The sequence below is a fragment of the Elephas maximus genome, chromosome 4 (assembly GCF_024166365.1).
Source record: "Elephas maximus indicus isolate mEleMax1 chromosome 4, mEleMax1 primary haplotype, whole genome shotgun sequence".
Classification (NCBI taxonomy): domain Eukaryota; kingdom Metazoa; phylum Chordata; class Mammalia; order Proboscidea; family Elephantidae; genus Elephas; species Elephas maximus.
This window is the reverse complement of record NC_064822.1, coordinates 196,400,630-196,424,560: the sequence shown is the minus strand read 5'-3', so window position 1 is coordinate 196,424,560 and position 23,931 is coordinate 196,400,630. Positions and strand designations below refer to the sequence as shown.

At 49.1% G+C, this 23,931-nt stretch overlaps 2 protein-coding genes across 2 annotated transcripts in view; one reads left to right on the top strand and one right to left on the bottom strand.

Annotated features, from left to right (window-relative positions):
- Window positions 1–3,899, bottom strand: part of MOV10L1 (Mov10 like RISC complex RNA helicase 1) — a 94,303-nt gene extending 90,404 nt beyond the window's left edge. The window contains 2 exon segments of the mRNA XM_049884707.1: window positions 589–773; window positions 3,797–3,899. Of these exon segments, the coding sequence (XP_049740664.1) occupies window positions 589–773; window positions 3,797–3,884 (273 nt within the window). The 5' untranslated portion in view covers window positions 3,885–3,899.
- Window positions 3,900–7,076: 3,177 nt separating this feature from the next.
- Window positions 7,077–23,931, top strand: part of MLC1 (modulator of VRAC current 1) — a 40,695-nt gene continuing 23,840 nt past the window's right edge. Inside the window, exons 1-5 of the mRNA XM_049884721.1 lie at window positions 7,077–7,117; window positions 7,657–7,936; window positions 11,103–11,192; window positions 13,396–13,449; window positions 13,983–14,084. Coding sequence (XP_049740678.1) covers window positions 7,757–7,936; window positions 11,103–11,192; window positions 13,396–13,449; window positions 13,983–14,084 — 426 coding nt within the window. The 5' untranslated portion in view covers window positions 7,077–7,117; window positions 7,657–7,756. The remainder of the gene's footprint in view (window positions 7,118–7,656; window positions 7,937–11,102; window positions 11,193–13,395; window positions 13,450–13,982; window positions 14,085–23,931) is intronic.

Sequence of the window (23,931 nt, the reverse complement as noted above, 5' to 3'; positions counted from 1 at the left end):
CTGCCCTTCAGTGTCAACGATACATTTTTGGAGGATAATTTGATGGTGACCATTAAGACGTTAAACCATACCCTTTGACCTAGCGATTCTACTTCTAAGGATTTATACTACAAAAATACTATTTTTACATGAAAAAAGACGTTGCTTCTCATTACCTTTGCTAATCTGATAACCCAATAGTCACCATTGTTAACAATAATTTAAAAAAACACTAGAAGAAAAGGCATAAGGTTGTCAACAGCGCTTGTCTCTGTGGCATAAAATTATAGGCAAACTTAACTCTCTGAATGACAAACTTCTGCATTATGCATATTTATTAAAAAATATAAATTTATGTACATATTTCTACAGTCTGAATTATGAACTTATAAAATTACATTACAATGATCACCATTAATGTTTTAAAACATCACTATGAAGACAAGAAGCCACTATAAAGACAAAGCCCAAGGTACCACCCCCCAGGTACATATGACTTCAAATTCACTGCATGCCCCCATGCCTGGTCATCTGGGAGGTGGACTGAACATGAGAACGGCAAAGTGAAACCTGCAGTGAAGAGACTGTCCCCAAACATGCGAGGCTTACCCTGATGGCTTTCAGTCCTTTTGACACTTTATTTTCTTCCACAACTGCAATAACTTCCTGTCCAACATTCAGAAGCACTTTGCTAGTGACAGCGTCGTTGGAGAAGTAGATCAAATCATCGATCATGCCATAGTCGCTGCAGTACCTTGTCACAACACCCTGTACAGTTTTCAGCTTGGTGTCACCTGCCAGGGCAAACAGAGGGCTATGCTGACACAAAGCGAGTTCACACCTTGATTAAGCCCTACCAGAGCGAGCAGAGCACTTGAGCATATGGGCCTAGGGGCTTGAGGGCCAACCTGAGACCCAGAGTGCAAGTGGAGAGCTAAAAAAGTCAGCTTCTTGAGGTAGACTGCCCAGGTCCCTCCAGGCAGGCTGGTACAGGGCATGGTTCAGGAGTCCTGGCTCTAGAGCCTCACGGCCTGGGCTTGAATCTTAGCCCTTCCACTAGCCATTTGTGTGACCCTGGGCAAAGTTCTCAGCCACTCTCAGCCTGTTGGCACCTGTAAAGTGTAGACAATAAAAGTGTCTACCCAGCAGCGTGGTTTGAGGGTTAAATGACAGAATACACACACAGCGCACAGAGCTCTGGGTGGCTGGCAGCACTTAGCGTGAGGGGAGGATGTTGCCAGTGTTACGACAGCATCTGCAAAGTCGTTAACCTCCGCTCTCGTTGTTACTCTCTTTTTTCATCATCATCAGCAGCAATGTTGAGATATTCTGTAATACGAAATCAAACAAAACACTAGAAGAGATTCAGGGCCTGAGGCTGGCACGTGGCCTCGGCCACTGAGGCACCCTCCCCGCCCCCCATCCCTGACCTCCCACCCTCCCCGCTATTGGTCTGGTTGAGAACCAGTGCTCCAGCCAATGTCCTCCAAGTCCTCCCGGCACCTTCCCTGCTACTTCTCTGACACAGGGCAAACCTCTGTACCCAGTCATGTCAGTCACAGGATCTAGTGCTGCCCAGAGCTGGAGCGAGTGCTGCTGGTAGCACCTCCATTTTACAGATTAGCCCCAGATCCATGAAGCAACTTGCCCCAAGCCACAAAGTCAGCTACAGCAGCATCAACAAATACAGACACAGATGGGCTTTAACAGGATGCTTCCAACAAGCAACCCCATTCAGATGTTTCAGGCTTCCCTTGCTGAGAGTTTTATCTTTTAGAGACTAGGGAAAGCAACTAGGAAACCATTACCCTGGATCCAATTCTCATATGGAAGGAGGAAGTGAGAGAAAACATCAATAACCTTGGGAGAAAGTAACTGTAATTCTGAGAGCCGGGGGGCCAATCTGCCTGAATTAGAAGTACACCCTGGATTTCAGGAAGACGGGTTCAAGACAATTTGAAGAAAGGAGAAGCATGGCTCTGAGATTCTGAAAGACAACCTAAGACAGCTGGAACGGTATTTTTCAGAGCTTTCAGAGCAACTGCAGATGACACTAGTGGCAGAGAAAAGGGAAAGTCATGTAGAGACACTTTATCAAGTCGCTTGCCACACAAAAATACGAAGGAAATAAGGAAAAATGAAAAATGGTGGCAAAGACCCAAAAAAAGTAACACAAATGTCCAAGACCATGCAAAATGCTATCTGTATAGTAAAAAAAAAAAAAAAAAGCCTTTTTAAATTAGGCTAGGAAGAAGCGAGGCAATCAAGGGAGAGATACACCTTAGTTTTGAGGTTGAAACATAATAGACAACATATCAGCATTCCTCAAGCTGTTTATACTGTACTACAGCTCTGCGAACTAGCTAACGTCACCTTCCCGTCCTTTAAATACACGTAAGTAGTGTAGTAACGGGGGACAATGATGGTCCAGCGGTAGAATTCTTGCCTCCCGGGCGGGAGACCCAGGTTCAATTATTCCCAGCCAAAGGTCCTCACAAGCAGCCACCACCCGTGTTGGGAGACTTGTACGCTGCTGCGATGCTGCACACCAGATGTTTCACCAGCGCTTCCAGACTAAGACAGACTAGGAAGAAAGGCCTGGCGATCTCCTTCTGAGAGCCAGCCAATGAAAACGCTGTGGATCACAACAGCCCGATCCAGTTGCGCATGGCATTGCCATGATATAGGGTCACCGTGTCGTGGGCAACTCGACAGCCAACAACTAGGAACAGAGACCTAGAAGGCATTTAGAGTATGCCAGCAGCGGCATGGCTGTGAGCAGGAGCCCGCCTCTGAGAAACGGGCATCTGCCTGTACACCTCCTCACCACCCGCCCTGCCACTGAGCAACCACTGGGATCCTTCTTATCCTAGTCTGCCCAACGCAGTTATTAAAACCTAAAGATGCTGAGACTGATGCTGGTCCCTGCAGCGGCCCCCTGGAGCCTACACAAACACCCCAGGTGGGCTCTGCGTTACAGCTCTGGTGGGGCGAGGGGAAAACCAGAAGCTGAGGAGGAGGGTACAGAAGATGGAAAAGTGGGCCCGGCTCAACTTCCAAGGGTGACAAGGGGAGGTGGTGTGGGGAGGCAAGGTCATGGGGCTGAGAGGCTGCCTGCGCCCAGGGGGAACGACAGGACCCCCCACGCCCATCACCCAAGAGAAGGAGGAAACCCTCCACGCTCTGAGCCCACGGGAAGGACCGGACCTCACACGACCCACCACCTGGGGGAAGGACGGGACCCCACACCCCACACCGCCTGAGGCGGGGAAGGACGGGACCCCACACCGCCCACCGCCCGGGGGGAAGGACGGGACCCCACACCCCACACCGCCTGAGGCGGGGAAGGACGGGACCCCACACCCCACACCGCCTGAGGCGGGGAAGGACGGGACCCCACACCCCACACCGCCTGAGGCGGGGAAGGACGGGACCCCACACCGCCCACCGCCCGGGGGGAAGGACGGGACCCCACACCCCACACCGCCTGAGGCGGAGAAGGACGGGACCCCACACCTCACAGCGCCCGGGGGGGAAGGACGGGACCCCACACCCCACACCGCCTGAGGCGGGGAAGGACGGGACCCCACACCTCACAGCGCCCGGGGGGGAAGGACGGGACCCCACACCCTACACCTCCCGGGAGAAGGACGGGACCCCACACCCCACAGCGCCCGGGGGGGAAGGACGGGACCCCACACCTCACAGCGCCCGGGGGGGAAGGACGGGACCCCACACCCTACACCTCCCGGGGGAAGGACGGGACCCCACACCCCCACGTCCGAACCCCGGAGCCGCGCGCCCCGGCCGACCGCACCTTCCGCGAGCTCCGGCCCGGCCTCCTCTGCTGAGACGTCCGCCCGCCTCCAGAAGAAGGCCAGCAGCTTGGCCGCGAGGCGCAGCATGCTCCGGCCCACGCCGCCTCAGTCTCCGCTCGCTCGGCCCGCCTCGCCACCACTCACTCGGCTTCAGCTGCCCGAAAGGCTGCACGCGGCCTCGCGGCTCCTGCTGCTCTAGGCCAATGGCGACTCCGCGCTGCGTCTGCGCCCGCCTCCCGCTGCCTGCCGGACCAATGGCGACACAGCGCTGCGTCTGCGCCCGCCTCCCGCTGCCTGCCGGGCCAATGGCGACGCCGCGCGCCGCGACCGACCGTTAGAGGTTGGCAGTTGGAGGCCGTTGGAGCGTGCCGGTGTGAGCGTTGTACGCGGACATGCCTCGTGCCAGGGGGCGGGGCGCAGTGCTGGGCGGGGCTTCGTGCCCGGTGGGGGCGGCCTGGGCGGGGCGTAGGTCCACGTGGGCGGGGCTTCCTGCTGGGTGGCTGTCTTGCAGGGTTTGGGAGTCACGTGTGTGAGGCTTCCTTGCTTTTCTCCCGGTCTTAGGGGCGAGCGTTCAGCCTTTCACTGCTGAAGATGTACTTTATCCCTGAGGATGTTCCCCCGAAATGCCAGTATCGTTTTTATGTTAGCCTGTTAGAAAACTGATTGATTTTCAAATGTTCCACCAAGCTTGCCTTCCTGGGATAAACTTCCCTTGGTCATGGTTTATCACACTTTCCGTATATTGCTGGATTAAATTCGGCAAAAATTTGTTAAGGATTTTCTATTAATGCTCGTGAGGATATTGGTCTGGTAAAGTCTGACTGGTTTTGGTATCCGTGTGAAACTAGCCTCATAAAATGAGTTGGAAGTGTTCCTCCTCTAAAAGATCCTTTATGTGTTTAGTAACATGAACCAGTGAACCCGTTTAGGCCTGGAGTTTTCCTTGTGGGAAGGTTTTAAATTATGGATTCAATTTCTGTATTGGGCTATCAGGCTATCACATTAATATTGAGTGAACTCTGGTAATTTGTGACTTTCAAGGAGTTTGTCCACTTCATTCAAGTTGTCAAATTTATTGGCATAAATTGTTTACAATATACTCTCATTATCCTGTTAACGTCCGTACAGTCTGTAGTGATGAACCATCTTTCATTCCTCTGCGCTGCCGCCTCCTCCCGTGTGCAGGCTTGCTCCAGCTCTCTGCCAGACTGGCCCCTCGCCTTCTGCAAGTCTTTGCTCAGTGAGGCCTGCCTTGGTCCCCCCAGACAGCACCCCATCTCCTTGCCTGATGTATCTTCCATCACCGAGAAAGTCAAGTGTATTGCCAGATGCATTCTTCTCTGTGGCTGCAGTAACAAAGGACCGCACTGGACGACTTAAAACTAGAGGAGTTCATTCTCTCGCCGTCCTGGAGGACAGAAGTCTGAACTCAGGGGGCGGCAGGGCCACGTCCCTCTGAGGGCTCCAGGGGAGGATCCTGCCTTGTCTCTCCCAGCTTCAGGTGGCCCTGGGCATTCTTTGGCTTGTGGCCGCATCACTCTGCCTCCGTCTTCACACGGCCATCTTCCTCCGTCTGTCTCTCTGTGTCTCTTCTCCACTTTTGTAAGGACACCACTCAGATGGAATTAGGACCCACCCTGCTCTAGCATGACCTCACGTTAACTGATAACACCTTTGAATACCCTATTTCCAAACAAGATGGCATTCACAGGTCCGAGGGTTAGGACTTCAATATATCTTCTTGGGGTGCATAACTGAACCCAAACAGCACATAACACACACATTTTCTTACTGCACATGCTCTTGACCCCCAATTAGAATGTAACCTTCATGCGACCAGGGCTGTGGTCTCTTCTCATGCCCGCATGCCCGCACCACAGAGGGCATCGGCAGGCAGCGAGTGCCCTGGAGGTTTTGGCCGAATAGCTGCACAAATATCAGAGAGTGTATGGGGCCTCTGCAGGCAGAGAAGGGAGCAGAAAGCACTTTAGGGAAAACAGTTTGTTTTCCCTAACAACAGTCATGAAGGTGGCACAGGACCAGCTATGTTCCATTCTGTTACACATAAGGTCACTATGAGTCGGAGCCGGCTCGACGGCAGCTAACAAAAACGGCAGTTTCTTTGAAGAAAGTCTGAAAGAACAGGACTTGTTCTAGGAACTGGGATTGCCAAGAGAAACAAGAAAGTATTTCTCAAGTGACTGAATTTATGTCTTTGGAGACTTGAGGAATTTGATCTACAATCTTTGATTCAAAGCGGCTTGCTTTAGTTTCACGTTGAGGACAACTTTTGAAAGGCACAAAAATAGTGAAACCTTAGTTTTTTCTTCAAACAAGAAGCAATGCAGAAGGTCCAACTTGGTGGGAGCAATTCATGTTAATTCGGCTCCTCGCTTTCAAAGATAGCCCGTAAAGAGGTTTGGAGAGTTCCTCAATCTGCCAAAAATAATTCTTGACTCAACAGGTTTTCGCTTGTGAAATTTTTTTCTAATCCTTCTTGCTTGGCTGGAACAATGAGATGGCGGAATAGCTCATGGTTTGAAACCCAGCGACACTGCTGAGGTTTGACGTGGGCTCACGGCCTAGGAGCTGTTTTTCCAGAATACATTGGTTTGAGCTGTTTATAGTCACAATGTGCACAAAAGAATCTGTCGTTGTAGCTGTCAGGATGCCAGTGTCTGGGGAAAACACATTTTTGTCCTTTCTCTCTGCCTAGCAAGCGGAGAAAGGGCTCAGCGGGCCTCGCCAGCCAGCCACCAAAACTGCCCACCGGAAGCCAGGGTTTGGAATTCTGAGCAGCTCCAGGCCACCCTCCCAAGGCAAGAGTGCAGATATTTACGAGCTCTGTGCCCGTTCTCATCATGGTCACGGGAACGGGAGAAGGCTACCTGGAAACATGGCAGAGTTAGAACCTTTGGTACGAAGCCACTTGCTTCAAAGCCGTGCTGGGCTCCGGCGCCCTGGCCTGCTATGATCTTGTACCCCGTGGAATTTTATTGCTAGTTTCACCTCTTCCTCCTTACAATGAACCCCTTGGGCGCTGGTGAGCTGGACTGAACAGGTCCCTAGTAGAGTTACCACAACAGAACATTGAGCAGCACCTGAGCCAGCGACTACACAGCCAACACTAACCTTGGGGATTGCCGGCTTCAGTCCTCATTAGGATTCAGGAGGCAGCCCTCCAGCCCCTGGCTTAAAGGCAGATTGCTGAGCTTTTGTCCCACTTGTGAATAGTGCTTGCTGGACACCAAGGGCAGAATGGCCCGGTAACAGCGAGCCCTCACCCAGACAGCAGCTCTCTGAAGCTGGAAGCCGCGGAGGTAAGCTCATAGGTGTTAGACCCTGAAGCAGGTGCCTGTTTGCCCCCTCCGGTCTGGTTACCACCTTGAGGGATTTACAACGCTCTGAGCAACCCCCACGGCATGGGACTCATGGGCGAAGTTGCTCATGGAGGTGATGGTTGGCATGTATTGAACTTGAGACCCAGATAATTAAGTGTTTAAAGCCTAAGACCACTCCATGAAGTGAAACCACCCAGGCGTGTTTTGCTGGGAAAGTGATTTTATTCACTTTTAGCATTAAGTGCTTATTTCCTTCTTTAAATTTACAGCACTTTAGTATGACCAATATTTCTTTTTAGAGAGTATTTGTCCAGGGTGCGGGGGCGGGGATGCTCAGGAGGCATTGAGTTTATTTTGAAAGAGGAGAGCAAAAACAGTGGTACAACACAAAAAATATGATAAATGTGGCTGAATTGTAAACGCCGAAGTTGTTGTTGTGGGAGGTGTATTTTCACCACTGTATATATAAAGAGTATTTGTTGAAAACAACAACTTATCTTAGTTGGAATATTTTCCAGCGTGGCCGAGGGCAAATCACAGTTTTATAACCTGCAAATAAGCGCTCGCGGGGTGAGTGAGAGTTGCGATCCCTGTGACAGTGCCAGCCCTGCCAGCGCCATGACACGGGAGGAGCCGTACCACCAGGAGTTCAGCTACGACCGGATGCCCACCCTGGAGCGGGGCAGGCCGGACGCCCCGAGCTACAGCCCCGACGCTAAGCCCACCGACCTTCAGCTCTCCAAGAGGCTCCCACCATGCTTCAGCTACAAGACATGGATCTTCTCTGTGCTGATGGGGGTGAGTGGCTCCATGTGGGACTGTTGTCACGACTCAGGGGAACCCTGTTGCATCCTTCCTCACCTCAGACATACCTTCACGTGAGGCACAGGTGCTCTGGCACTGTGGCCTGGAGCTCGGTGTTAATTCTCCTTGGAAGGCCTCTCTGAATGGAGACGACATGTGCTCATTTTATTCTGGAAATTGTTTTTCTCGACTCATGAGTATCTATTGCTCTGACCTTATGCTGCCTTGGGGAGCCCCCCTTGTGGGAAAGGAGAGGATGGTCCACGGGCCTCGCCAGCGTCCAGCAGGGTCATGTGATGGGCCTGACTATGTGGAGTGGTTTGGAGCCTCCCCCCAGGTGGTGGTATTGCGCTTATTGCAAAGGTGGGGAGACAGGGAGGCACCCCAGGTGCTCTTAGGGCAGTGTGTCTGGTACCAGCCGGTGTCCTGAGGCCGGAGGGCAGAGATCAGACACAGGCCTGGTCTTCCCTGGGCAAGGACGTTTCCCATGCAGACGTGTTCATGCTTTGGTAACTAAAGGTGTCATTGTGGGTCAACATGACAGTTGTCCATGGTTGGGTCTTGAGTGTCACCTGTGTGGGAACTAGAGGGTGCAGCGGTTCCTAGGCTGCTGGACATGCACCTTTGCTAGCAGGACCCATGACTTTAGAGGCTGGGGACCCTCCCCCCAGCCTCCTAGCACCATGGGCGCCCCCTCCCCACCTCCTGGGTCACCACCATCACAGCACCCCAGCTTTCTCCCCATCTGGGCGCCTGGATCAGGCCTCCCACACTCCAGCCATCCTGTCTGCCCCTTCCCACCACAAAGTGCCCCTGCTCCTCTGTGAGACCGTACCCGCTCCACCCCTTGTTGGGGGTAGAAGGAGCTCCTCCTGCCTCCTGCCCTCCTAACCTCTTGCTCTGGGGCATAGCAGCAGGGTCCTTCCCAGGCCTCAGCAGATTGTGGCCACAGCACTTAACCCCCGCCCTGCCTCTTCCCCCCCATCTGTCCCCTCCTCATTTAGATGAGCAAGGTTCTGGGTCAGGGAGGGTAGAGGTGAGGAAGTGGAGGCAGTGAGTGATGGGGTGCCAGGCAGAGGTGTTGGGGGTGCTGGGCAGGGTTCAGGGCCTCAGTCTTCTTTTTTCTTATTTTTCAGTGGTTCTCAGAATAAAGCTGACAGCCCTGTCTCAACTGCCAGCACTGGGCTCCTCACCTTGGCCCAGACTCTGTGATTGTGTCCAGCTTTGGGGACCCTCTGCCCCTACCAGTTCCCACAGTCTGGTTTGATGCCAAGCCCTGGGGTGGGGGCAGGGCCTTGCTGCCTGGCTCCACCCTTCAAGTTTCCACCAGTAGACGGGTGCACCAGGCACTGCAGGATGTAGGGGTCCCATGTGTGGGGCCAGGGGGCAAAGCTCTGGATAGTGGAGAGTGGAGGTTGGGGGTACCCAGGCATCAGCACAGGACAGGGAGCTGGCTGGTGGCCGGGGCTGTGCAGCCAGGGGAAGGTGCAGTCCCACACCTGCCCCAATCTGGCCTCCCCTCTGCATCCCACAGTGGTCAGGAAGCAGTTTCCGGCAGTGTCTGTGCCTGAGTGAACCACCCGTGGGTGTGGTTAGTGTTTGTGCGTGTGGCTAGTGCACATCTGCATGGTTAGTCCGCATATGCTAGTGTGGTTAGTGTGTCCATGCATTTAGTGTGCGTGGGTGTGGCTGGTGCACATATATGTTTGGTGCACATGCATGTGATTAGTGCAAGTGTGTGTGGTTAGCACACATGCATATGACTAGTGCACATGCATGTGGCCAGTGCACGTGGCTATCTAGTGCATGTGTATGAGGTTAGCGTGCATGCATGTGGCTGGTGCGTGTGTGTGGCCAGTGCAGTGTGGCTAGTGCACGTTCATAATTGGTGTGCGTGCATGTGGCTGGTGCACATCTGTGTGGCTAGTGTACGTGTGTGTGGTTAGCATGCGTGTGTATGACTGGTACACGTGTATGTGGCTGGTGCGTGTGTGTGTGGCCAGTGCAATGTGGCTAGTGCACGTTCATGGTTGGTGTGCGTGCATATGGCTGGGGCACATGCGTGTGGCTAGTGCATGTTGTTAGCATGCGTGTGTGTGGTTGGTGCACGTGAATGTAGCTGGTGCATGTGTGCAACGCTGCAGGTGGCAAGCACCTGGATTTTGTATGCTGACTCCTCCTCCCCAGGCCACCAATATAAATGCACCATGGAACTCTGATGGAGTTGACCCTGTGTGTTGACTGTGTGCCAGACTGTTTGGATACTTGGAGGCAATAAAAGCCATGGGAGGAACAGGGGCGTCAGGGAGCTGGAGCCTGCAGGGAGGGTTGGTCGAGATGGGCCTCGTCAGGAAGTGGGTATTTGAGCAAAGACCTGAAGGAGGTGAGGGAGGAGGCCTGCCTGGAGAGAGCAGCCCAGACAGGACCAGCCAGTGCAAAGGCCCTGGGGCAGGAGCATGCTTGGAGTTTCCAAGAAGCAGCCCTTCCTTGGATGGAGGGATGAGGGAACTGGTAGAAACACGGCCAGAGAGGTGCAGGGGTCCACTGCAGAGCCTTGTAGACAGAGGGCATTGCAGGGCCTGGGCACAGAAGGAAAGTGACAGGACTTTGGTTTTGAAAGGATCCCTCACTGCTGTGTGGAGAACGGACTGTGGGAGGCAAAGGTGGAGGCTGGAGACCAGGCAGGTCTGAGCAGAGAATGGGAGGGCCTCTCGGCTCACCTGTTGTGCTGGGGTGTACCTGGCATCTTCTCAGAGGGGTTAGCTTCTGCAGAGGGAGTGTGACAGATTGTCTGGAGGGGGTCCGTGAAGCCCCTGAAATTGCAGTGTTAGGGTGTGGGTATTTTCTGGGGGAGAGGTGCCGTTTCTTGCTTCAGACTTTCAAAGTTCCCTCCCTCATTACTGTATTAAGCTCCACTGCTCTGACACCTGGGGGAAGGGGAGTTCTATTGCCTGGGATGTGGCAGGGCCTACGACCATCCTTCAGAAGGAGCTCAGGTCAGGCTGGATCCAGGTGCAGGCTGATGCCAGGGAGATGTGGGCCAATCATCCGATTTACAAAAATGGTTGCATTGTAATCAAGGAGTTCATTGTTTCTGGGCTGGCTTCTTAATCTTCAGACACACTGCCTCTTAGCCTGAATGGATGTTGCTGTTTTGCAGAGCTTCCTTCTGGTAACCTCCGGGTTTTCACTCTACCTGGGAAACGTGTTTCCTTCAGAGATGGACTACCTGCGCTGCGCTGCAGGCTCTGTAAGCCTCTCCCCTTCCTTGTGCCTCCTGACACAGATGTCCACTGCTGTATGATGTTTGAATTCCTCATCCTGCAGCCTGCGGACTGCTGCCGCTTGTCTCCCATTCCCAAATCCACTTCTGTGATGCTAGCTTCTGATGGGATTTATTATTTTTGAGAAGCATCAATGGAGCAGATATGAATCTTGCTACATAGACTTCTGAGTTTCAGCCCTGCCCTGTGGCTGGCAGGCACTTGCCATCTGTGATTTGGGGGCTGCACACATACCCACTGCCTGTCCGCCCCCCACCCCCAAACCTTTGTGCTGTGTTTCTGAACTCTTACCCAGTGCCAGAGCCTGGGGAGGGGCAGCAGGTGTCCAGTGACCATCCCAGTAGAGGCGGCTGGAGGAGCCCTGACCACCTGCCTGACTAGGCTGCAGCTCCTGTTCCCCGTGTTCCCATGCCACCTCTCGCAGAGCCACATCCCCGGGGGTCTTGGGTGGGTGTTGGCCCTGGGACCCCCTGGCCAGCTTGCTCTTCAGGGTGATCTCCCGGGCTGGGGTGGGAGGGGCACATTTCCAGCCCTTCCGAGGCCCTAGACTGTCGGCTGAAGGGGGTCGGAGGCATTTCCCTTTCCTGAACACTAATCTCCCTGAGCCTTTCGGCACCTCAGGTGGCCCATCTGGTGCCATGCTCCCGTACATTCACTGCCTGGCCTCCTCACCGCTGCAGCTAATGACCAGCATTGGGCACCCCCAGCACCACCGTCTCCTAACCCTATCCAGCATTCACCGTGTCTGGCTTCCCTATCGCTGGGCAAGGATGCTGCTCCTGACTGTCGCCATCACGCCCCACTGCACTATCGAGGACCATCGTGAAAGACAGAAAGGACACAGGCTTCCCTTACCCCCCATGTTGCTCTGTCTGCCCCCTCAGAATAGAACTCCTTGAAAGAATTTGACCCAGCCCCCGCTGGTCCGGAAACTTCTCTCCGGCCCTCTGTCTCCACCACTGGAGCGGCCCGCATCTGTGGACTCCATGCCATCTGCTATGGCAGCACCAACATGGCTGTTGTCCAGTACAGGTGTCAATAGTGCCTGTTACTCTCCCAGAGGAGACTGGGTGGGCCACACTTGTGGCCCCCACACTCAACACTGCCCGTCCCTCACCCACCTCTCAGGGGCCTGTGGAGCTGCCGCCCACATCCCAGCCTTCTGGCCCTCCTGCTCTCCTCTCCCCTCCAAGAGCAGCCCTTCTTCTCAGTGCTGTGTTGTCCTTGACAACAAGTGTGTCTCAGACCTGCCTTCAGCCCCATCCCAGTCTTTTGCAGAGGCCCCAAACCTAGGAGTCCTGCCTCGCTCCCTCCTGTCTGCTTCACATCTGACCCCTCCTAGGGTCCCCAGGCTCCCATCCAGTGTTTGCAGAGCTCTACCCAGTGTCTGCAGAGCCCTACTCAGTGTCTCCAGGGCCCCACCCAGTGTCTCCAGGGCCCCACCCAGTGTCTCCAGGGCCCCCACCCAGTGTCTGCAGGCCCCCACCCAGTGTCTGCAGGCCCCTACCCAGTGTCTGCAGGCCTCTGCCCAGTATCTCCATGCCCCCACTCAATGTCTGCAGGCCCCCATCCAGTGTCTCCAGGCCCCCACCCAGTGTCTCCAGGCCCCCATCTAGTGTCTCCAGGGCCCCCACCCAGAGTCTGCAGGGTCGGCACCCTGAAACCCAAGCTGGTCTCGCCTCCTCTGCTCCCACTCATCTGGTGCCCCTTGTTTTCATGGCTGCCCTCTTGCCTAAGTTCCTTGGCTCCTGGCCAGCCCCCACTAGCTCTCCCTGGGCATGTGAGGGCTCTGGGGGCCCTGAATAGTAAGGGGACCTACTGATGTTACACATAGTTGTCTTCCTTTTTTGTAATTCTTACACTGCCATAATGCCTGGCCTTGGGGCCAAAGCCAGCTGCACCCTGGCCTTCCCCATGCAGTGAAAACAGCTCTCCTTAATGCTCATCAGAAAATAAACTTTTCCATAATAAACTATTTTGAAGTTCATGGGCCCACTCAAAGTCAAGCAAGTCCCCTCACACCTAGTGGGTTGGAGACACTTTGCAGATCTGATTCGGACCCTTATGGAAGCTTACCCATCACAGTAAAACACGCTAAGGCAGCAGCATGAGCAGCGCGGAACTCAGGTCGTTAACCTCCCTCTCCTCCACTCTCTGGTTTTTCTCCAGTGCATTCCGTCAGCGATTGTGAGCTTTGCTGCTTCAAGGAGAAACGTCAATGTGGTGAGTCCTACCTTCTGTCTGTCGCCTTCCAAGTGGGCCCACTGCTCATGGGCTGGGAGAGGGACCCTGATGGCAGGGCTCAGTAGGCATGGGTGGGAAGGTGGGCCGGCGCTTTTAGGGGCTGACAGGTATGTGTGTGTACGTGTGTGTGTGCACATGTGTGTATGCACTGTGTGTGTATGTATGTGCACGTGTATACACATGGTTAGTGCCTGTGCGTGTACCTGCGTGCACCTGTATGCATGGGGGGGCACGGCTCCACAGCCAAAGTGGAAAAGTGGGTGCAGAGAGGTGGCCCACAGCAGCCCCCATGGAAAAATGACTTCTGACCCAGACTGCAGGGCTGCCTCCTTTACACCCTCTGCCTGGCAGGGAGGCCAGGGGAGACCGGCATGCACAGGGTACCCACCTGGCTACTAATTCCTGTGTGTCACAGTTTCAGGGTTTTAATGAACGACCTAGAACTTGGTGTAATGTCATCTTTATTTCTTCAGTTGTTCAAAGGGGAAAAACTCTCCCGTCTTGTTTTCCAGATTCCCAACTTTCAGATACTGTTTGTTTCCACGTTTGCTGTCACCACCACGTGCTTAATTTGGTTTGGATGTAAGCTCGTCCTGAACCCGTCGGCAGTAAACGTGAGTTGTTGGGAAGAGAGCAGCTCGCATACCTGGTCGACTGGGATGTATTTCCCTACCGCTGTCACCCGTGAGTGGACTGTAGGGAGCGTGGAGCATGGGGGACAGCAGAGACTGGTCTGCCCCATTCCCCGTGGGCTGCGGGGCCCCCAGTGTGGGCCTGTCACCCGCTTAGTGAGCTCGGAGCCTGTGACAGCTGCCCTGGTGCACTGCGCTTCTCGGGTCTGCCCCGTTTCCAGAATTTTACACTCTCCACTCAGAAGAAAATAGATAAAAAATAAATAAATATTTATTTATTTTTCATCAGAAGGAAAGAGTTGTCTTTATTTAACTCTTTCATTGATTCCAGTAGATGGATTTACTGATAAACAGTATTTAAAAAAAAATTTATTTTTAACGATTTCGCATTTTAATCATGTTTAAGTGTACAGTTCAGTGGCATCAATTGCTTTCACCGTGTTGTGAGCCATCACCACTATCTATTCCCAAAACTTGTCCAGCATCCTGAACGGAAACCCAGTGCCCGTAAGCCCTAGCTCCCCACCCCCTTTGCCCCGCCCCCGGCAGCCTCTGTCTGCTCTCTCTGTCTGTACGTGTGCCTATTCTGGGTGTTTCATGTACGTGGAGTCATACAATATTGGTCCTTTTGTCTCTGACTTATTTCACTCACATGATGTTTTCAAGGCTCATCAGTATCATAGCGTGCACCAGGACTTCATTTCTCTTTACGGCTGAATAATACTCCACTGTAGGCATGTAACCTCATAGTTTATCAGATAAACAGGATTTTTAATATCTCATTTCCACGGTAGTTTTTAAAATTAAAATACTAAACTTCATCAAATCTGCGATGCTGTTGATGATAAGATACACCATTCCTTTATGTACCCTAAGAAAAATGGAAAAAAAAAATGGTCATTTAGACTATGATGCCAAAAGAGAAAAAACTCATAGAAAACTGGAAATAGAGCACTTCCTCAACTGGATAAGAAACACATCCAAAAAACCCACCACAGACGTCTGTTGCCGTGGAACGCTTTCTTTAAGATCAGAAAAGAAGGAAGTGACCCCTGAGGCTGGGCGTCTCGACCAGTCTCGTGAAGCAAGAAAAGTCCGCTTGAGGAGCTTGACAAGAAGATTGCTGTTATTAGCAGATGAGATAATTTTGTGCCTACCTGGTGTCTTAGCAGAAATATCACAAATGGATGGCTTCAACAAACAGGAATTTATTTCCTCACAGCTTAAGCAGCTAGAAGTCTGAATTCAGGGCACTGGCTCTAGGGAAAGGCTTTCTCTCTGTCTCTGGGGGAAATTTCACCTCTCTTTGAGCTTCTGCTTCTGGGTGGTCTTCGTGTGGTTTGGTGTCTCTATTTCCCGGCCACTTCTTGCCAGCTTGCTTGTTTAATCTCTTTTATATCTCCAAAGAGATTGACTTAAAATACACCCTACACTAATCCTGTCTCATTAACATAACAAAGACAACCCATTCCCAAATGGGATTATAGCCACAGGCATACCCAAAAACCAAACCCAGTGCCGTGGAGTCGATTCCGACTCAAAGAGTAGAACTGCCCCATAGAGTTTCCAACGAGCTCCTGGTGGATTTGAACTGCCGACCCTTTGGTTAGCAGCTGTAGCACTTAACCACTATGCCACCAGGGTTTCAGCCACAGGCATAGAGGCTGGGATTTACAACACCTATTTTTTAGCGACAGAATTCAATCCATAACACTTGGTGTTACAATCATTAAGAACATTTAGCAAAACTGCTGGATATAAAAATTAATGTAAAATACTAATCATGTTCCTACCAGCAACCAAAAATTGGAAAATGTAATTTAAATAAAGCTGACACTTTATAGAATTGCCTATAGTGCTAATCTATCTCACCAAGAGCCTTCCTCACCCTTGCTAACTCTTTACTTCACCAAACAAGACGTCCTTCTCTAGCAATTGACCCTCCTAATGACATGTCCAAAGCAAGCCAGTCAGTGTTCTGTTGTGATCCATAGGGTTTTCCTTGGCTAATTTTCAGAAGTAGACTGGCAGACCTTTCTTCCTAGTCTGTATTACTCTGGAAGCTCTGCTGAAACCCGTCCACCATAGGGTGACCCTGCTGGTATTTGGAATACCAATAGCGTAGCTTCCAGCATCATAGCAACACACAAGCCCTCACAGTATGACAGACTGATGGGCGGGTAATGGTTCGAAATTATAATGCTTCTTTATTAAAGAAATCCTAGATAAATGTCAGTTTGAGGACTAAAGTGCGCCTGACCCAAGCTGTGGTATTTTTAATTGCCTAATATGCATGCGAAAGCTGGACGATGAGTAAGGAAGACTGAAGAAGAATTGACACCTTTGAATATGGCACTGGCAAGAATACTGAACGTACCATGGACTGCCAAAAGAATGAACAAATCTGTTTTAGAACAAGTACAACCAGAGTGCTCCTTGAAAGCAAGGATGGCAAGACTTTGTCTCACTTATTTTGGACATGTTATCAGGAGGGGCCAGTCCTTGGAGAAGAACGTCATGCTTGGTAAAGTAGAGGGTCAGCAAAAAGAGGACTATCCTCAACGGCATGGGTTGTCATAGTGGCTGCAAGAACAGGCTCAAGCATAACGGCAATTGTGAGGATGGTGCAGGACCCAGGAGTGTTTTGTTCTGTTGTGCAGAGCATAGCTATGAGTCACGGCTGACTTGACCACACCCAACAACAACGACGACAAATAAATAGAGTGATATACCAAGCTCAGGACCGGACACCACAGAGATGAGAGGTCCTCTCTAACTAATCAGCAGACTAAATGGGCTTAAATCTGGAATCCCTGCAGGTTTATATATGGGTCCATGGCCACAGAAGGACAGCCACCCTCCCTCCTCAAAGAAGAGGCTGGGAGATTCATCTCACCAGTACCAGAAATCATTATAAAGATGTCGTAATAAGACAGTGCAGTCTCAGCATTGTTGTTGTCCTTAGATGCCATCGAGTCGGTTCCTACTCAAAGCAACCCTGTGTACAACAGAATGAAATGCTGCCTGGTCCTGCACCATTCTCCAGTTGTTGTTATGCTTGAGCCCATTGTTGCACTCACTGTATGAATCCATCTCCTGGAGGGTCTTTCTCTTTTTCAGTGACCCTCTACCTTACTGAGCATGATGTCCTTCTCCAGGGACTGATGCCTCCTGATAACATGTCCAAAGTAAGTGAGATGAAGTCTTGCCATCTTAACTTCCAAGGAGTACCTGTACTTCTTCCAAGACAGACTTATTTGTTCTTCTGGCAGTCCATGATATATTCAATGTTTTTTGCCAACACCGTAATGCAAAGGTATCAAGTTTGCTGAATTCCTAAAAATGAAGCTGGAATTTCACTACGCTTATTTTAAGTTTGTAGGATCATTTTGTGAGAATCAGCATCTTCATTATGTTAAGCCATCCCATCCAAACGTATAGCCGTCTCTCCATTTGTTCATATCATTGTTTATGTCCTTTATTAGAGTTTTGATGTTTTGTAATGTGTATTCTTGGTTGTAAGGTTTTCACTGACTAGTGCTTTTCAAAAGTAGACTGCCGAGTCCTTCTTCCTAGTCCGTCTTATTCTGGAAGCTCAGCGGAAACCTGTCCTCCGTGGATGACCCTGCTGGTATCTGAATACCGCTGGCATAGGTTCCAGCATCACAGCAACATGCAAGCCCCCACAGTACAACAAACTGACAGTCACATGGGGGATGATGAATATTGAATATACCATGGACTGCCAAAAGAACGAACAAATCTGTCTTAGAAGAAATACAACCAGAATGCTCCTTAGAAGCAAGGATGGCAAGGCTGCGTCTTACATATTTTGGACATGTTGTCAGGAGGGATCAGTCCCTGGAGAAGGACATCACGCTTGGCAGAGTACAGGGTCAGCGGAAAAGAGGAAGACCCTCAATGAGGTGGATTGACACAGTGGCTGCAACAATGAGCTCAAGCATAACAAGGATTGTAAAGATGGCTCAGGACCGGGCACTGTTTTGTTCTGTTGTGCACAGGGTCACTATGAGTCGGAACAGACTCGACGGCACCTAACAACAACAACAACAACATTCTTGATTGAGGAATTCTAGGTAACTCACAGATTTTGTTGCTAATATGAGTGATATCTATTTTTATTATTGTATTTTCAGATTGATTATTGGTGGTGAAGACAGAGGCTATTGATTTTTTAAATTATATTTCGAAATATTTTAAGAATCAAAAAAATTTTTTTCCTTTTTTTTAAAATTGTGCTTTAAGTGAAAGTTTATAATTCAAGTCAGTTTCTCATACGAAAACTTACACACACATTGTTATGTGACACTAATTGCAATCCCTATAATGTGACAGAACACTCCCCCTTTCAACCTTGGTTTTCCTGTGTCCATCCAACCAGCTCTTGTCCCTTCCTGTCTTCTTATTCCGCCTCTGGACAGGAGTCGCCCATTTGGTCTCCTGTATCTGCTTGAACCAAGAAGCACACTCTTCATGAGTATTATTTTATGTTTTTTAGTCCAGTCTGATCTTTGTCTGAAGAGAGGGCTTCGGGAATGGTTTAAATTCTGGGCTAACAGAGTGTCTGGGGAAAATGGCTTCGAGGGTTCCTCAAGTCTCAGCTGGGCCATTATGTCTGAGCTTTTTACGTGAATTTGAGTTCTGCACCACACTTTCCTCCTGCTCCGTCAGGGAATCTCGGTTTTGTTCCCTGTCAGGGCAGCCATTGGTGGTAGCCAGGCACCATCTAGTTCTTCTGGTCTCAGGTTGATGGAGTCTCTGGTTTATGTGACCTTCTGTCTCTTGGGCTAATATATCCTTGTGTCTTTGGTGTTTTCCATTCTCCTTGCTCCAAGTGGGTTGGGAAAAATTGAGGCATCTTAAATGGCTGCTTTCTAGCTTTTGAGACCCCCAGACACCACTCACCAAAGTGGGATGCAGAACATTTTTTTTTACCTCTATCCTTTTTTTCTTTTTATTGTGCTTTAAGTGAAAGTTTACAATTCAAGTCAATCTGTCATACAAACACTTATTTTGAAAGTTTACAATTCAAGTCAATCTGTCATACAAACACTTATACACATGTTGTTATATGACCCTAGTTGCTCTCCCTACAATGTGACAGCATACTCCTTTTCTCCACCCTGCATTACCTGTGTCCATTCAACCCGATCCTGTCCCCCTCTGCCTTCTCATCTTGCCCCCAGACAATAGCTGCCCACATAGTCTCATGTGTTTACTTGAGCTAAGAAGCACACACCTCACCAGCATTGTTTTATGTCTTATACCAAACCAAAAAACCAAACCCAGTGCCGTTGAGTCAATTCCGACTCATAGCGGACGCTATGAGTTATGCCTTATAGTCCAGTATAATCTTTGAAGAGTTGGCTTCGGGAATGGTTTTAGTTTTGGGCTAACAGAGAGTCTGGGGCCATGACCTGTGGGTTCCCCCCAGTCTCAGTCAGACCATTAAGTCTGGTCTTTTTATGAGAATTTGAGGTCTGCATCCCACTTTTCTCCTACACTATCAGGGATTCTCTGTTGCATTCCCTGTCAGGGCAGTCATTAGTGGTAGCCCGGCACCATCTAGTTCTTCTGGTCTCAGGCTGATGGAATCTCTGGTTTATGTGGCCCTTTCTATCTCTCGGGCTCATATTTTCTAGGTGTCTTTGATGTTCTTCATTCTCCTTTGCTCCAAGTGGGTTGAGACCAAGTGATGCATCTCAGATGGCTGCTTACTAGCTTTTAAGACCTCAGACGCCACTCACCAAAGTCAGATGCAGAACTTTTTCTTAGTACACTTTGTTACGCCAGTTGACCTAGGTGTCCCCTGAAACCATGGTCCCTAGACCCCCTCCCCTGCTACTCCGTCCATCGAAGTGTTTGGTCGTGTTCAGGAAACTTGTCAGCTTTTGGTTTAGTCCAGTTGTGCTGACTTCTCCTGTATTATGTGTTGTCCTTCCCTTCACCTAAGATGATTTCTTGTCTACCGTGTAATTAGCAAATGCCCCCTCCCTCCCTCCCACCCCCGTAACCGTCAAAGAATGTTTTCTTCTGTGTTTAAACCTTTTCTTGACTTTTTTAATAGTGGTTTCATACAATATTTGTCCCTTCGTGACTGACTAATTTCACTCAGCATAATGCCTTCCACGTTCACCCATGTTGTGAGCTGTTTCGCGGATTCATCGTTGTTCTTTATCATAGCGTAGCAGTCCATCATAATTTGTTTATCCATTCGTCTGTTGATGGGCATGTAGATTGTTTCCACCTTTTTGCTATTGTCAAGAGTGATGCAATGAACATGGGTGTGCATCTATCTATTTGTGTGACGGCTCTTATTTCTCTAGGATATAGTCTAAGGAGTGGAATTGCTGTAGAATAGAATAGAACTGCCCTGTAGAGTTTCCAAGGAGCGCCTGGGGGATTCGAACTGCGGACCCTTTGGTTAGCAGCTGTAGCACTTAACCACTACACCACCAGGGTTTACAGGGTCAGTGGAAAAGAGTAAGACCATCAATAAGGTGGATTGACACAGTGGCTGCAACAATGAGCTCAAGCATAACGATTGTAAGGATGGCACAGGACTGGGCAGTGTTTCGTTCTGTTGTGCATAGGATCGCTATGAGTTGGAACTGACTCGACGGCACCTAACAACAACAAACAACATCCAGTTATGCCAGCACCATTTGTTAAAGAGGCTGTCTTTTCCCCATTTAACTGACTTTGGGCCTTTGTCAAATATCAGCGGCTGATATGTGGATGAATTTATGTCTGGACTCTCAATTCTGTTCCTTTGGTCTATGTATCTGCTGTTGTACTAGTACCAGGCTGTTTTGACTACTGTGGCGGTGTAATAGTTTCTAAAATCAGTAGTATGAGGCCTCCCATTTTGTTCTTCAGTAATGCTTTACTTATCTGGGGCCTCTTCCCTTTCCATATGAAGCTGGTGATTTGTTTCTTTATCTCGTTAAAAAATGTCGTTGGAATTTGGATCAGGATCGCATTGTACCTGTAGATCATTTTGGGTAGAATAGGCATTTTCACAATGTTGAGTTTTCCTATCCATGAGCAAGGTATGTTTTTCCACTCATGTAAGCCTCTTTTGGTCTCTTGCAATACTGCCTTGTAGTTTTCTTTGTATAGGTCTCTTACATCTCTGGTCAGATTTATTCCTAAGTATTTTATCTTCTTGGGGGGGATTGTAAATGGTATTGATTTGGTGATTTCCTCATCGAAGTTCTCTTTGTTGATGTAGAGAAATCCAACTGATTTTTGTATGCTTATCTCATATCCTGATACTTTGCTTCTATTAATTCTAGTAGCTTTCTTGTGGATTCTTTGGGGTTTTCTGTGTATAAGATCATACCGTTTGCAAATAGGGATACTCTTACTTCTTCCTTACCAATTGGATGTCCTTTATTTCTTTTTCCAGCCTAATTGCTCTGGCTAGGACCTCCAGCACAATGTTGAACAAAAGTGGTGATAAAGGGCATCCTCGTCTGGTTCCCGTTGTCAAGGGGACTGCTTTTAGACTCTCTCCCTTTAGGATGATGTTGGATGTTGACTTTGTATAAATGCCCTTTATTACGTTGAGGAATTTCCCTTCTATTCCTATTTTTCTGAGTTTTTTTTTTTTTTTTTTTATCATGAATGGATGTTGGACTTTGTCAAATTACGTTTCCTGCATCAATCGATAAGATCTTGCGGTTCTTACCTTTTATTTATGTGATGGATTACATTGATTGTTTTTCTAATGTTGAACCATCCCTACACTTGGTCATGGTATGTATCCCACTTGGTCATGGTGAATTATTTTATTTGATACGTACTTGAATTCTATTGGCTAGAATTTTGTTGAGGATTTTTGCATCTATGTTCATGAAGGATATTGGTCTGTAATTTTCTTTTTTTTTTTTTTTTGTGGTGTCTTTACCTGGTATCAGGGTTATCCTGGCTTCATAGAATAAGTTTGGGAACATTCCATCGTTTTCTATGTTCTGAAATACCTTTAGTAGTACTGGTGTTAACTCTTCCCTGAAAGTTTGGTAGAATTCTTCAGTGAAGCCAACAGGGCCAGGACTTTTTTATTGGGAGTTTTTTTTTTATTACCTCTTCACTGTCTTCTTTTGTTATAGGTTTATTTAGTTTTTCCACCTCAGTTTGTGTTCATTTAGGTAGGTAGTGAGTTTCTAAAAATTTGTCCATTTCCTCTAAGTTTTCAAACTTGGTAGAGTACAATTTTTCATAGTATTCTGTTATGATTATTTTAACTTCAGTTGGGGTGTTGTGATATATCACCCATCTCATTTCTTATTTGGGTTATTTGCTTCCTCTTTTATTTTTCTTTTGTTGGTTCGGCCAATGGTTTATCAATTTTCTCAGCCTTTTCAAAGAACCAAGTTTTGGTCTTGTTGACTCAATTGTTTTTCTATTCTCCATTTCATTTAATTCTTCTCTAATTTTTATTATTTGCTTTCTTCTGGTGCCTGAGGGATTCTTTTGCTGCTCTGTTTCTATTTGTTTGAGTTGCGGGGTTAATGTTTTGATTTTGGCCCTTTCTTCTTTTTGGATGTGTGCATTTATTTCTTTCAATTGACCTCTGAGCACTGCTTTTGCTGTGTCCCAAAGGTTCTGGTAGGAAGTGTTTTCATTCTCATTTGATTCTATGAATTTCTTTATTCTGTCCTTGATTTCTTCTATAAGCCAGTAGTTTTTGAGCAAGATTTTGTTCAGTTTCCATGTATTTGATTTTTTTTCCCTTGCTTTTTCTGTTATTGATTTCTACTTTTATGGCTTTATGGTCAGAAAAGATGCTTTGTAATATTTTGATGTTTTGGATACTGTTAAGGCTTGCTTTGTGGTCTGTTCTGGAGAATGTTCTATGTGCATGAAGAGTCCCACTTCCGTCCTAGGGGGTGTGGCAATAGCTGAAGCCGGACTGGAACTGGACTGGGACTGAGCAGGGAGGAGGCAGGTGAGGGGAGAGAGGCACTTCCCAGAGGGGGAAGGGTTATTTGAGGTAGGCTAGACGCTTGCACTTACCTTTCGAAGATCCAGCACTGCTTCCCCTGGCTCCAGAGGCTTGTGCAGATCCTCCACCGCTTGGTGTCTCCTGAAGTGGAAAACGTGTCCCGAGTGCTGCTGCTTGCCTCAGCCCTCCTGCGCCAGCCAATCCCAGCCTGCAGGGTGCTGGCCAGGCCAGGTCTGGCAAATCCTCGCTGCTTCTGAACCGTCTGTCCCTCCCTCCCCTTGCCACTGAGTTCGATCTCCTCAACTTTGTCTTTGATGTTCAGGGCTCCTAGATCGTCATATGTAATTGATTCACTTGTTTTATGGGGTCTTTGTTGTAAGGGGGGCCACAGGAGGCGTCTGACTATTCTGCCTCCTGGATTGCTTGTTTCCTAACTGTGAAGTTTTGAGAGTTCTTTATATACTGGATACGAGAGCTTTTTTTTGTCAGATATATGTGATTTGTAAATATTTTCTCCCGGTCTGTAGCTTTCCTGCTCATTTTCTTAACAGTGTCTTTTGCAGAGCAAAAGTTTTAAATTTTGATGAACTCTATCTCTTAGCAAGTCTTTCTTTTATGAATTGTGATTTTGGTATTTTGTCTAAGAACTCTTTGCCTAACCCAAGGTCACAAAGATTCATCTCCTATGTTTTCTTCTAAAACTCTTACATTTAGATCTGTGATCCATTCTAAGATTTTGTGTGTGTGTGTGTGTAAGATATAGTAATATTTAGGACGAGAGTCATTTTGTTGCATGCTGTTGGTAGGTGCCGTTGAGTTGGCTCCCACTTATAGCGACCCTATATGCAACAGAAGGAA